Here is a 13703-nt window from a genome sequence, read left to right on the forward strand (position 1 = left end):
AAAATTGCCCGTTTAGGTAAGATCGAAAGGAGGCTTGAAAGAGATAAAATAATAGGAATATAAAGATCCACAATATTTAGCTTCTCTTTGGCCAATTTTTAAATGGAAGTTACCAAATGGAACACCAGGTTTGTGAAGTGCTAACTGACATCGCGGGAGGAAATGATTCATTACGGCTGCCGCCATATCTACGATGCACCTGCGACTTACCTCAGTTTACAGACAAAAATCTATCCGGACAAAACTGCAAAAACAAAATAATGCAAAACACAGCACATTTTCATTTTCTCTTAACAAAGGATGCAAAAGAGGCAACTCACAAAAGACACATCTTTTCTTTAATGGCAAGTGGTGAAGTTATAGCCTTCACAGAAGGGGAAATTAGGCAGATATCAAAACAACTCTATTTTTGCAATGGAAGATAGCTTAAAGCAACTTTTTCTTCTTTTTTTGAAAAATACAAAACAAAGCCGTGCTGCCTCTGGTTTGACCAAAAGGGCTGGAAAAATAAGATAACGCGAGAGAAGGTTTGCACTTAAAATAGATTTCATATCTCCTTAGTTAAGGAAGTGAAAGGGGAAAAAAATAAACTCTTTTAAACACAAGTAATTTACAGTTAACTGCTGAACACGTTTGAAATGTTTACAAGATATTTCCTCTCCAGCATTAAACTTGTACAAAATAGTAACAGGCTAAAATAGGTCAGTAAATGCACTTTGACAATAGAATTGGCCATATGTTTACTAATGTAACTTCTCTGGAGTCCCATACGCAGGATTGTATGGTGGCTGTGCAGCAGGATTGTATGGTGGCTGTGCAGCAGGATTGTATGGTGGCTGTGCAGCAGGATTGTATGGTGGCTGTGCAGCAGGATTGTATGGTGGCTGTGCAGGGGTACCATACGAAGGTTGTCCAGGGGAATAGGGCAGTTGTCCTGCTGGATAAGGTGCACCTGCACCAGCTGAAATGAAAATTGAAGAGAACATTAGTGCTGAGTGTAATTAAGTTTACACATTTCTCTGTCAAAATTACAACACGGAGAAGGTCATTTAGCCCAACCAGTCTGCGTTGGCGTTTATTCTAGTCCCAGTCCCATGTGTCCAGCCTGCTCCCACATCTCTTTATTCCCTTTTCCTTCAACCACCTAGCTAACCAATTCTTAAAAGGTCGACTTTAATCACCAACTCTGGTAGTACATTCCACAGCCTCGCAACCCTGCGCGATATAGTTTCCCCTGCTCCCTGTCCTATTGTCCTAAAAATATTCCTCTACTTTTGAAAGTGGCATCATTATTTTCACAACTGACCTGACAGTTACTCATTTTCATCCTCAGATTTTGTGGTTGACCCTTAACTGCCCTCTGAAGAGGCCAAGCAAGCCACACAGTTATATCAAACTGCTATAAAGAATATATAGATTGTACATTCGGCCCACCACCACCTTCTCAGGTCAATTAGATACGGGCAATAAATGCTGAAGTTGCCAGCGACGCCCACATTAGGAGAATGAATTTTAAAAAAACTTCCTGTTTAGGTAGCATTTGAATTTTTCAGATACAGGAAGTTAGTGTTTTACTGCTTTACGGTTTGTTCATAGATGAGTGCTTTCAAGTGCACCCTAAAATCTGGTCACTGAGCTGGTAGACTGCTGGTATATTCATTGGTGGCTGTCTGTTGAACCACTGCTTTGTAAACAGTTATAGTCCAACAGAATTTTAGCTATGGTGACAGATTGAATAGGGTTGTTTTCCTTGGAACAGAGGAGGCTGAGGGGTGATTTGATTGAGGTGTACAAAATGATGAGGGGCCTAGATAGAGTGGATAAGAAGGACCTATTTCCCTTAGCGGAGGGGTCAATAACCAGGGGGCATAGATTTAAAGTGATTGGTAGAAGGATTAGAGTGGAAATGAGGAAAAAAGTTTTTCACCCAGAGGGTGGTGGGGGTCTGGAACTCACTGCCTGAGAGGGTGGTAGAGGTGGTAGAACTGTTGGGACTATAACCTGGTGTTGTAAGATTCCTTACATTTGTCCACCCCAGTCCATTACCGGCATCTCCACATCTTGTAAAATTAGAATTTTGCTACAATGTGCAATTTAATAAATCATATTGTAATGTTTAAAAAAAGACAAAATACCTTGAATTGGTGTGCAAATATGCCTTACTGCTCTAAACCATAGAGCCACAGCACCATAATTTAGTCAAATAATTTTGGGCAGTTGAGACATTTGTATTTATGACAGTTCTGAAACCATAGAATCGTAGAAAATTTACGGCACAGAAGGAGGCCCATTTTGTCCGCGCCAGCTGAGAAACGAGACACCCAGCCTAATCCCACTTTCCCGCATTTTGTCCGTAGCCCTGCAGGTCACGGCTCTTCAGGTGCACATCCAAGTATTTTTTTTTAAAAATGAGTTGAGGATTTCTGCCTCTACCACCCTCTCAGGCAGTGAGTTCCAGACCCCCACCACCCTCTGGGTGAAAAACTTTTTTCCTCATTTCCACTCTAATCCTTCTACCAATCACTTTAAATCTACGCCCCCTGGTTATTGACCCCTCCGCTAAGGGAAATAGGTCCTTCCTGTCCACTCTATCTAGGCCCCTCATCATTTTGTACACCTCAATCAAATCACCCCTCAGCCTCCTCTATTCCAAGGAAAACAACTCCAGCATGTCCAATCTGTCACCATAGCTAAAATTCTCCAGTCCTGGCAACATCCTCATAAATCTCCTCTCCTAGTGCAATTACATCCTTCCTGTAATGTGGTGACCAGAACTGTGCGCAGTACACAAGCTGTGGCCTAACTAGTGTTTTATACAGTTCCAGCATAACCTCCCTGCTTTTATATTCTATGCCTCGGCTAATAAAGGAAAGCATTCCATACGCCTCCTTAACCACCTTATCTACCTGTCCTGCTACCTTCAGGGATCTGTGGACATGCACTCCAGGGTCCCTCACTTCCTCTACACCTCTCAGTATCCTCCCATTTATTGTGTATTCCCTTGCTTTGTTTGCTCTCCCCAAATGCATTACCTTACACTTCTCCAGATTGAACTCTATTTTGCCACTTTTCTGCCCATCTGACCAGTCCATTGATATCTTCCTGCAGTCTACAGCTTTCCTCCTCACTATCAACCACACGGCCTATCTTTGTGTCATCCGCAAATTTCTTAATCATGCCCCCTACATTTAAGTCCAAATTGTTAATGTACACCACAAAAAGCAAAGGACCTAGTACCGAGCCCTACAGCACCCCACTGGAAACAGCCTCCCAGTTGCAAAAACACCTGTCGACCATTACCCTGTGCTTCCTGCCACTGAGCTAATTTTGGATCCAATTTGCCACATTCCCTTGGATCCCATGGGCCTTTACTTTTTTGACCAATCTGCCAGGTGGGACCTTGTCAAAGCTGTGCTAAAATCCAGGTGAACTACTGTCACAAGACTTGCACTGGTAATCAGGAATTGACAAAACTTAAATTTAAGTAATAAAGACTTTGAAATTACATTCTGATAACAGCATGTGAACATGTTCATATGAAACACCTTGTCCAGTATTTTAGTGAGGATGTTAACTCTTAAATAAAACAATTAATGCCTCTGCCAAAGTAATGGACAAGGGAAATCCATGTGAATGCATTAAGTCTTCATACACTGTCACAACGTAATTCCCAGATCCAAACAGTATCTATTAAAACAACCATAAATTGTATCAGAATTCTCACACACACACATTGAGGTTTATTCTCTGATGCATTCCAATTTATAGAACATCCCCAGACAGAGATATTTTAGAATTATCCCACGCTTTCTGGCCTTTGAAAATTAGTCGACACTAATTATGGAAGTGTTTATGACCGGCTTGATTATAACAACTGGCTGACATGTAAACATCATACAATCTCAAACAGATACTCTTCAGCTGTCTGCCAGTCACGACTTTTCCATTCAGGTCTTGCTTGGTTTTAGCCTTGCACATGGTTCTTTTCATCACCCTGCAAGAGTACTGATCTTCAACTATAATGGCACCTGTGCTGTGTTGCTTACTATAATAAAAATAGATCCAGTTCACATCACAGGGGAAGCAATGTCACCCATGTGAGTAGGGAAGCTGTGCTCTTTTTCAGTGAGGAAGATCAAGTGGCAGAGACCAGGGAAAGGATCAAAGGAAGCACCGACTGCTTATGTTTGTCACACAGTACGCACACTCAAAACAAACACATACATGCAAGGACAGTTGTCGGAAACGTAAAATGCTTTTAAAGTCATATTTGGTTTCTTATTTCTCCCTTCAAATTTATACTTTTGTACCAATCTTTAAGAATCTTGCTTATTGACTACATTGTACTTTTTAAAAAAAAAATCAAAAAAACATTTCATCACTGCCCAATTATGTTACTCTCACCATATCGCTCTCAAACTTCTAGCACATCCTCTGGCTCACTGTCAGCAATGCCACTAGTTTTAGCAAATTTTCTTCCAAAGTGCAATGAAATTCTACTCCAACGCAAAAACCAAATATTTGCGTCTCATAACTAGATCATTTTATTCGTAACCCGGTACTGATCAGCACCGTCCTCATATTTAATGAGCAGAGGCAAACATTGAACAAATTCCAGCGTACAACGTGTGCTACATTAGGCTTACTTACTTGCCACAGTATCTTGATATGAAGGTGGTTGTCCAGAATATGGAGTTGGATATGGTGGTGGGTAGGGACTACTTGCAGGATATGGACCTATAGCTGGTGCCGGCTGCATTGGCATAGGATTATACCCTTGGTAAGGAACAAAACCTTGTGCTGGTACTTGTGGTTGCTGTGGATACGCAGACTGTACCACCGTAGTTGTAGTTGAACTTGTTACAACAGCTAAAAAAGAGAATGAGACATAAAATCATCAGTTAGCTCATTAAAACAAAAACTAAGATTTTTCATAAAATTTGTTAAAAGGAAAGTACCATTGGAGCATGATGAAGAATAGTGCTTTGAATGTAAATTATTCCTCCCAACAAAGGACAGCAAGGGTGGAACATAGGCCACTGTAAAACCAACCAACGTTGCAATATTTCCTTTTAAATCTGCTATTTAAGAGGGGGTACTGCAACTAAGGCTCATTTAAGAGCAGCCTACATCATCTACTACATTAGGTGTTCTGACTGGAAAGGACTTTCTCATTTGTCTTATCCACTGAATCTCCCTCTCACCAGCTTTTATTGACCTGTATGGGTATTGGCATCTTTCTGCTTCTGGATGTCAACCCTTGCCACAGTTAAACGTTTGGTACCAGCCGTGTTCAAGTGACAGCTGCACTTCAACCAAGTGCTGGGATCTGTATCCAAGAACGAGCTGATCTCAACTCACTGGGCCCTAGGAAACCCAAACTAATGAAATGATAGTTGGAGGATGAGCCAGCTACTACAGCAATTTCAGAGAAAATAACGTCTTTTAGAGAAGGAAATCTGCTGACCTTACTCAGTCTGGACATAGCCACGGACAAAGAGTTAGTGGGAAGAGATTTGACAGTTTTTGGTACCAAATTTTAGTTGAATACAGAGCAGTCGTGCCATCAAATTTTTTGGTACAGAACAGGATATGAGTGAGACTGATAATTTAGTGCCTAAAGTAGCCGTTTGGTGCTGTGGACAAAACTGAATAGAAACTGGGTTCAAACTGCCTAACCTTTCACTTCAGGTCATTACACCTGGTAGACTTGTATTCAATCAGTGTGGACTGGATTTGAATCCAGGCCCTAGAGGACCAGGTGTTAATCTACTTCACCATACAGCCTAAAGTGATTCTCTTATTCATCGGATGGTGGCTGCTATGCTCAATGTCAATGGCCTTTGCACTCTGGGTCGCTGGTGAGTAATCATGTCCAGTCTGAGAGAGCAAGAACTGTGATCCAATTAATTACTTAAAGTTTATTGAGGAATAATAATCAGGTCATTGCCACAAAACAATGCAGTCAGTATATACTGTATGAAAAAATATATAGGAATAACTTTCAAACATTAACCTCATCAAAATGTTTCAATATGATTCTATAACTACAAAAATGAAGCTCCAGTTGTTATTAATCATCTAAAGTTTGAGAGGAGATCACTGCCTGGAATTCACTCCCATGTATTTTATTTAATTTTATACATCCCCTGTGGAGTTGCTGACTCGAGTTCTTTTTCCCTTCATTATATTCAGTGAGTACAACAGTGAGAGTAGTGCATGGTAAATAATTATGAAGAGCTCAAAGTTCATGTTAGTAATTTAAGGTGGTGAGGAAGTGTCTATTTTGAACGTGAAACTTTACAATGCCATCCAGATCTAGCAATAGTTAAAGTAGCGCAAAAACTTGTCTATTACTGAATTGCTAACTTAACAACATTGTTGCTAGTTCATTTACTAAGTTTATGGTATCACAATGACCACTACAATCACAGAAACAGGGAATAACTTTCATAGGAGTTCATATGTTTACCAAGCAGATAAATCTAGATAATGGAATGTCACTAGACCAACTGGTTACATAAGAGAAGTATACAAAATAAAATATGTACGCACCCTTCTCTTTTCATTGGAATGGAAAGGGAGAAAGAGATAGGCCAAGTAATTATAGGCCAGTCAGTCTAACCTCGGTGGTGGGCAAATTATTGGAATCGATTCTGAGGGACGGACTAAATCTGCATTTAGAAAGGTATGGGTTAATCGAGGACAGTCAGCATGGATTTGTTAAGGGAAGGTCGTGTCTGACTAACTTGATTGAATTTTTTGAGCAGGTAACATGGAAGGTCGATGAGGGTAACGCGTTTGATGTAATGTTCATGGATTTTAGTAAGGCTTTTGACGAGGTCCCACATGGCAGACTGGTCAAAAAAGTAAAAGCCCATGGGATCCAAAGGAAAGTGGCTAGTTGGATCCAAAATTAGCTCAGTGGCAGGAAGCAAAGGTAGTGGTTGACGGGTGTTTTTGCGACTGGAAGGCTGTTTTCAGTGGGGTCCTGCAAGGCTCAGTACTAGGTCCCTTGCTTTTTGTGGTATATATTAATGAATTGCTCTTGAATGTGGGGGCTTGATCAAGAAGTTTGCAGATGATACAAAAATTGGCCGTGTGGTTGATAGCGAGGAGGAAAGCTGTAGACTGCAGGAAGATATCAATGGACTGGTCAGGTGGGCAGAAAAGTGGCAAATGGAATTCAATCCGGAAAAGTGTGAGGCAATGCATTTGGGGAGGGCAAACAAGGCAAGGGAGTACACAATAAATGGGAGGATACTGAGAGGTGTAGAGGAACAGAGGGACCTTGGAGTGCATTTCCACAGATCCCTGAAGGTAGCAGGACAGGTAGATGAAGGTGGTTAAAAAGGCATAAGAGATACTTTCCTTTATTAGCCGAGGCATAGAATATAAGAGCAAGGAGGTTATGCTAGAACTGTATAAAACATTGGTTAGGCCACAGCTTGAGTACTGCATACAGTTCTGGTCACCACATTACAGGAAAGATATGATTGCACTAGAGAGGGAACTGAGGAGATTTACAAGGATGTTGCCAGGGCTGGAGAATTTTAGCGATAAGAAAAGATTGGATAGGCTGGAGTTGTTTTCTTTGGAACAAAGGAGGATGAGGGGAGATTTAATTGAGGTATATAAAATTATGATGGGACTAGAGTGGATAGGGAGGACCTATTTCCCTTTGCAGAGGGGTCAGTAACCAGGGGGCATAGATTTCAAGTAATTGGTAGAAGGATTAGAGGAGAGCTGAGGAGAAATTTTTTCACCCATTGGGTGGTGGGGGTCTGGAACTCACTGCCTGAAAGGGTGGTAGAGGCAGAAACCCTCAACTCATTTAAAAAGTACTTGGATGCGCACTTGAAGTGCCATAACCTACAGGGCTACGGACCAAGTGCTGGAAAGTGGGATTAAGCTGGATAGCTCTTTTTCGGCTGGCACGGACGCGATGGGCTGAATGGCCTCCTTCTGTGCTGTGACTTTCTATGATTCTATGCAAGTAGCCACTATTGTGGTTGGTGCATGCAATGACAATTTAACCCAACCTAATCATACACAGGTGTTTTTTGTCCCCTCATGTCAAACTTCTTTTCAAGTAGACAGTTGTTACTTCACAAATTAGGTATCCATAGTGAATGCAAGTTGCTTAGCTGCACTTTAGCACATATTCCTGTTAATTAATTTTGACCTACAGTACGCCAGCCTGTGTTCAAATTTAATCCAGTAGAAGCCATTTACTAGCAGGACACAACTGCACTTCAGTGGTTTAGTGAAGACTGTGGCCCTTTTTGTTCTGCCGATAAGGCAGCTACAAGAAAACCCCCTGCTGAGAAGCTGATTGCCAGCTGGGTGGATCTAACAAGTCTGCTGTTCATTGATTTGGTCGCATTGCAGAAGAGGCAGCATAAGACCATTAAGTGACTGCTTTCCCTACATTAAAGTGATCGGAAAAAGAACCAGAGGCGACATGAGGAAACTTTTTTTTTAACACAGAGTTGTTTTGAAGGGAGTTGTAATGATCTGGAATGCACTGCCTGAAAGATGTGGAGATGCCGGTGATCGACTGGGGTGGACAAATGTAAGGAATCTTACAACACCAGGTTATAGTCCAATAATTTTATTTTAAAATCACAAGCTTTCGGAGACTATCTCCTTCGTCAGGTGAGTGAGTGACGAAGGAGATAGTCACCTGACGAAGGAGATAGTCTCCGAAAGCTTGTGATTTTAAAATAAAATTGTTGGACTATAACCTGGTGTTGTAAGATTCCTTACATCTGCCTGAAAGAGTGGCGGAAGCAGATTCAATAATAAACTTTCAAAAGGGAATTGGATAAATACTTGAAGGAAAAACATTTACATGGCTATGGAGAAAAGAGCAGGGGAGTGGGACTAATTGGCTAGCTCTTTCAAAGAGCCAGCAACGGCATGATGGGCCGAATGGCCTCTTTCTGTGCTGTACCATACCATGATGATCTCCGTTCTGTCCTCAAGCATAATCCTGACTCCCCTGTGGTCTACTGTGACTTCCCTTTATGTTCTCGCTCAGGCTTTTTCATTCTTGGTCTCTTACACTGTTCTAACATTTTTCTGGTGCTTTGGGATGGGCGTTGCTGATGCGCCTGCCCCTCATGCAGATGAACCTGTCCCCATAATTTGGGACAATCTCTCAACTTAGCTGGACTTAGGGCCCACTCCACCACTGTTCCATAATGACGACCCTACTGGAATTTTGGGGCCATTAACTTAAACAATTTCAAGCCTTTATTAGCTCCAAAATTCTCCAATTCACATTCATTCTGGAGCTGACCTGCTATTACTTGCATTTATATAGTACCTTTGATGCAGCAAATAGTTTCAAGACCTGAGGAGGGGGGAAAATTTGGATAGATGGCTGCTATTTATGAGGCAGATTTTTAGGAAGCTTTTGAAGGTGCATAGAGATGTACCAAGGTGGGATGGGTTTATGGTTTAAAGGAGAGAGTGTTCCAGAGTGTGGGGGTGAGATGGCTGAACATTATTCCACCAATGCTATAGCGGAAAAGACAGAGAGAGGGAAACAGAAAGAGTAGAGGGTGCAATGAACGGATATAGGGCTCGAGGAAGGTGCAGGTATAGGGAGGAGCAAAGCTGCAGACTGATTTGTAGAAGACGACAAGGATTTTGAAGCTGTTGCACTGAGACACAGGAAGCCAATGGAAGTCTACTAGTACAGGGCTGATGGGCAGGTGGGACTTTGTGAGGGATAGGATATGGCCAGAGATCTAGAGGAGTGGCAATTAATGGAGGTTGGAGCTTGGAAGGCCAGCGAGGTGCACACTGGAAGCACCAAAATCTGAAGGTGACAAAGGTGCTCATGGGAGTTTCAGCGGAGTCGGGTGAGGTAGGGAGAGGCGCAAGTAATATTTTGGAGGTGGAAGCGGGGGTCTTGGTGACAGACCCTGATTTCACCACCAAAATATTACCTGCCTCTCTCCCTACCGCACCCAACTAAAAACAGATTATCTGGTCCTTTATCTCATCCCTGTTTGTGGGACCTTGCTGTGCGCAAATTGGCTGCTGCATTTATCCACATTACAACAGTGCTTCAAAAGTACTTCTTTAGCTGTGAAGCGCTTTGGGACGCCGTGAAAGATATTATACTGTGCACCACAATTTTAATTAATATTACCAATGAAAAGCAGGTAAGTAGTTTAAGAATAGTCACTGAGAATACTTTGAAGAATTATATACTTCTTAAAATACCCACACTATATCCCATTCAATTAAATAATTATAATTGGTCAATGGGATGGAATGTTATTCCTGAAAACAGTGGCTAATGGAAAGGTTCTCACAGTAATAGGCAAAAAAAATACAATATTTTCCCATTTAACCCATGTGATGCAGCATAAGCAGATTCAGCTGAATGAGTCATTCGCGACAAATGCAACCAACAGGGAGAAGGTCACCAGCTTTCAGCCCACTACATTCAGTGACGGAAAAACAAACGTTTTCCCATGAGCATTGCTCAGAACATTTAGAGATATAGAAAACTCAAGTTAAAAAAAAAGCTCGATTGTTTAAAAAAGAGGCGTAAAACAGAGTTCCACAGATACCATCCAGAACAATGGATTCCTCCTGTTCCACTTATACAAACATTCTCTTTTATAATCCTTATTTAAAAAGTTAAATGTTTACTGTTAAGCACACCTACACAATTTCTGACTACACTGCTGTTGGTTAAAGTTCCACCCAGTACACATGGGAAGTGATGACAGACCTGTAACCTGATCCTCATGTAGGCTTCTTCCACTGTACAAGCACTGACTCATTTTCAGCATCACAAACAGAAAAAAAGCTCCCTGGGAAGCCTACACTTTAGAAGAATATTGTTTATAAATGTGTTTTAGTTTCTTGACTCCATCGATGTGAAATGTGACAGTTCTCTTTGCTAATGATAATAAAATTGGAATCAATTCATTTAGAATTGTATTTTTCCCCACCTTCTATGAGAAATCTGCATTCTTCGCATGGGACATGTACAGCAAAAAAGACCAAGATATCAAAAAGCCCATATTCTATAAGGGTGCAGTCATACTGTCAGTTTTGCTCGGTGCAAAATCGGGTTGCCAACCCTCCAGGATTGTTCTGGAGTCTCCAGGAATTAAAGATTAACCTCCAGGACACTGCTGCGAGCAACCCGGGAGGAAAATTATACTGGCATTAAAAAAAGTGTATTTTTTTCATTTTCATTTATTAGAGTTGGTGGGGGGGGTGGGTGGGGGAAGGCTGTTTGACTGGGCTGGGTGGTTGGAGGCAGGAGATCATGTGATAAAACCTTTAGTAACCCTAGTAAAAGTGGTTTCCACTTCACAGCGATGCATAGGTGACAGTATAACTGAAGTCCTCACCTGACCTACTGGAAAAGTGCTCATTAGGTCCTTCTTGGACCTCTGGGCACTTTGTTAACATAAGCAGAGGGGTTTTTTGCAATGTTTTGAGAGAGTGAGCAATCTCACCCACATTCTCTCAGTATCTGGTTGGAGCAGAAAATCCAATTCAGAGCCAGCCAGGATAAAATCAGGCTGGAATCAATTCTGCAGCTGCCAGCCAGAGTAGCCAAAGAAACATTTGGCTTTTTTTGCACCCATACTGTACAAGGTTTCTTGTATTTTTTTTTTCTTTAAACTGGTCAACATGGTACATATTCTCAAGTTGTATTCTCATGTACAGAGGTAAGTTCAGTTTGCCCACTAGCTATCTTTGACTTTTCTGCTTCTATGCACAAGGTTTTGAATTGCAGACAGGCATACAATTAGGGGGCGGACAACACAGTGTGAACTGCTGAGAGTTTGGTAAGTGCGGGACTTTAAGGGTTAATCTCTTTAAAATCTAGTGCATATTGCTTCCAACTGTTTAAGTTTAATTTTAAAGTTAAAATTTTTAAGTTTCTGTCAGGCTTCAGCAGAGAGAGCTGCTGTAGTTAGTTAATTGGTTAGCTAGATTAAACTGGTACCTGAAGGTGGGGCAGGCCTGACTCATCTGAGTCACTAACTGTGGAAATACAAGGGCCTGTCAGTGCGACAGCACGGTGTGCGGACAACACAGAGTGAACTGCTGAGAGTTTGGTAAGTGTGGGAGTTGGGGGAAGGAGGTGCTGCTTTGCCTTGCTTTTCCTAACTTTTTCCACACAGCGGCAGTGGACCTGAGAGTAGAAGACTGAGATTGGGGAATAAAAGCAGCAGCAGACCTGCAACAAGAGACAACTACTGTGCGACGTCACAGGTGAGGCAGGAGAGTCCGAGAGGTGAGCACAGTATAAAAGGAGACACCTAGAGCGGGAGGAGAGTCTAAGGCAAGTCATGGCAGCACAGCTCGCACCAGTGATATGCTCCTCCTGCACTATGTGGGAAGTCATGGACACTACCAGTGTCCCTGGCGACCATGTGTGCAGGAAGTGTGTCCAGCTGCAGCTACTGGCTAACCGTCTTTCGGAGCTGGAGCTGCAGGTGGATTCACTGTGGAGCATCCACGATGCTGAGACTATCGTGGATAGCACGTTCAGTGAGGTGGTCACACCGCAGGTAAAGATTACGCAGGCAGAAAGGAAATGGGTGACCGCCAGGCAGAGTAAGAGGACTAGGCAGGTAGAGCAGGAGTCCCGTGGGGCCATCTCCCTATCAAACAGATATTCTGCTTTGGATACTGTTGGGGGAGATGGCTTATCAGGGGAAAGCAGCAAGAGCCAGGTTCGGGGCACCATGGGTGGCTCTGCTGCACAGGAGGGGAGGAAGAAGAGTGGCAGGGCTGTAGTGATAGGGGATTCAATTGTAAGGGGGAACAGATAGGCATTTCTGCGGCCGCAAACGTGACTCCAGGATGGTATGTTGCCTCCCTGGTGCTAGGGTCAAGGATGTCACGGAGCGGCTGCAGGGCATTCTGGAGGGGGAGGGTGAACAGCCAGTAGTCGTGGTCCAGATTGGTACCAACGACATAGGTTAAAAAGGGATGAGGTCCTGCAAGGTGAATTTAAGGAGTTAAATTAAAAAGCAGGACTTCAAAGGTAGTGATCTCAGGATTACTACCAGTGCCACGTGCTAGTGATTATAGGAACAGGAGAATAGACAGGATGAATGCGTGGCTGCAAGGATGGTGTAGGAGGGAGGGATTTAGATTCCTGGGACATTGGGACCGGTTCTGGGGAAGGTGGGACCTGTACAAGCGTGACGGGTTACACCCGAGCAGGACCGGGACAAATGTCCTCGCGGGGGTGTTTGCTAGTGCTGTTGGGGAAGGTTTAAACTAGAGTGGCAGGGGGATGGGAACCTGAGCGGGGAGTCAGAAGGGAATAAAGTTGAGAGCAGCGGGAGAGGGGAAGACCCACGGGAAATTTACAATACAAATAGTACAAACAGTTGTTCAAGAACAAGTGAAAGGGAAAAGTGTAGAGCAGCGGAAAGAAAGTGTACTTTAGGCACGACAGGTAAAATAAAAACTAGAAGGCGTAAGGCGATTAACCCAGCATCAAAGCTGAAGGTCAGGCTGGGTGTGTGGCCCAACTAAGAGTTCTATATACAAATGCACAGAGTATAAGGAATAAATTAAATGAACTACAGGTTCAAATTCAAATTGGAGGGTATGACATGATAGCTATTACAGAGACATGGCTGCAGGATGGTCAGGACTGGGAACTGAATATACCGGGTTATAAGGTCGACAGGTGAGAC

The 13703-nt window shown here is 42.7% G+C and overlaps 1 protein-coding gene across 2 annotated transcripts in view; it reads right to left on the reverse strand.

Annotated features, from left to right (window-relative positions):
- Positions 1 to 319: 319 nt before the first annotated feature.
- LOC137334125 (protein shisa-5-like) overlaps positions 320 to 13703 on the reverse strand; it is a 64756-nt gene continuing 51372 nt past the window's right edge. For both annotated transcript variants that reach the window (XM_067998643.1, XM_067998645.1), the window contains 2 exons: positions 4651 to 4869; positions 320 to 961 (listed from right to left, as the gene is read on the reverse strand). In XM_067998643.1, the coding sequence (XP_067854744.1) occupies positions 744 to 961; positions 4651 to 4869 (437 nt within the window). In that variant the 3' untranslated portion in view covers positions 320 to 743. The remainder of the gene's footprint in view (positions 962 to 4650; positions 4870 to 13703) is intronic.

Source organism: Heptranchias perlo, chromosome 17 (genome assembly GCF_035084215.1).
Source record: "Heptranchias perlo isolate sHepPer1 chromosome 17, sHepPer1.hap1, whole genome shotgun sequence".
Classification (NCBI taxonomy): domain Eukaryota; kingdom Metazoa; phylum Chordata; class Chondrichthyes; order Hexanchiformes; family Hexanchidae; genus Heptranchias; species Heptranchias perlo.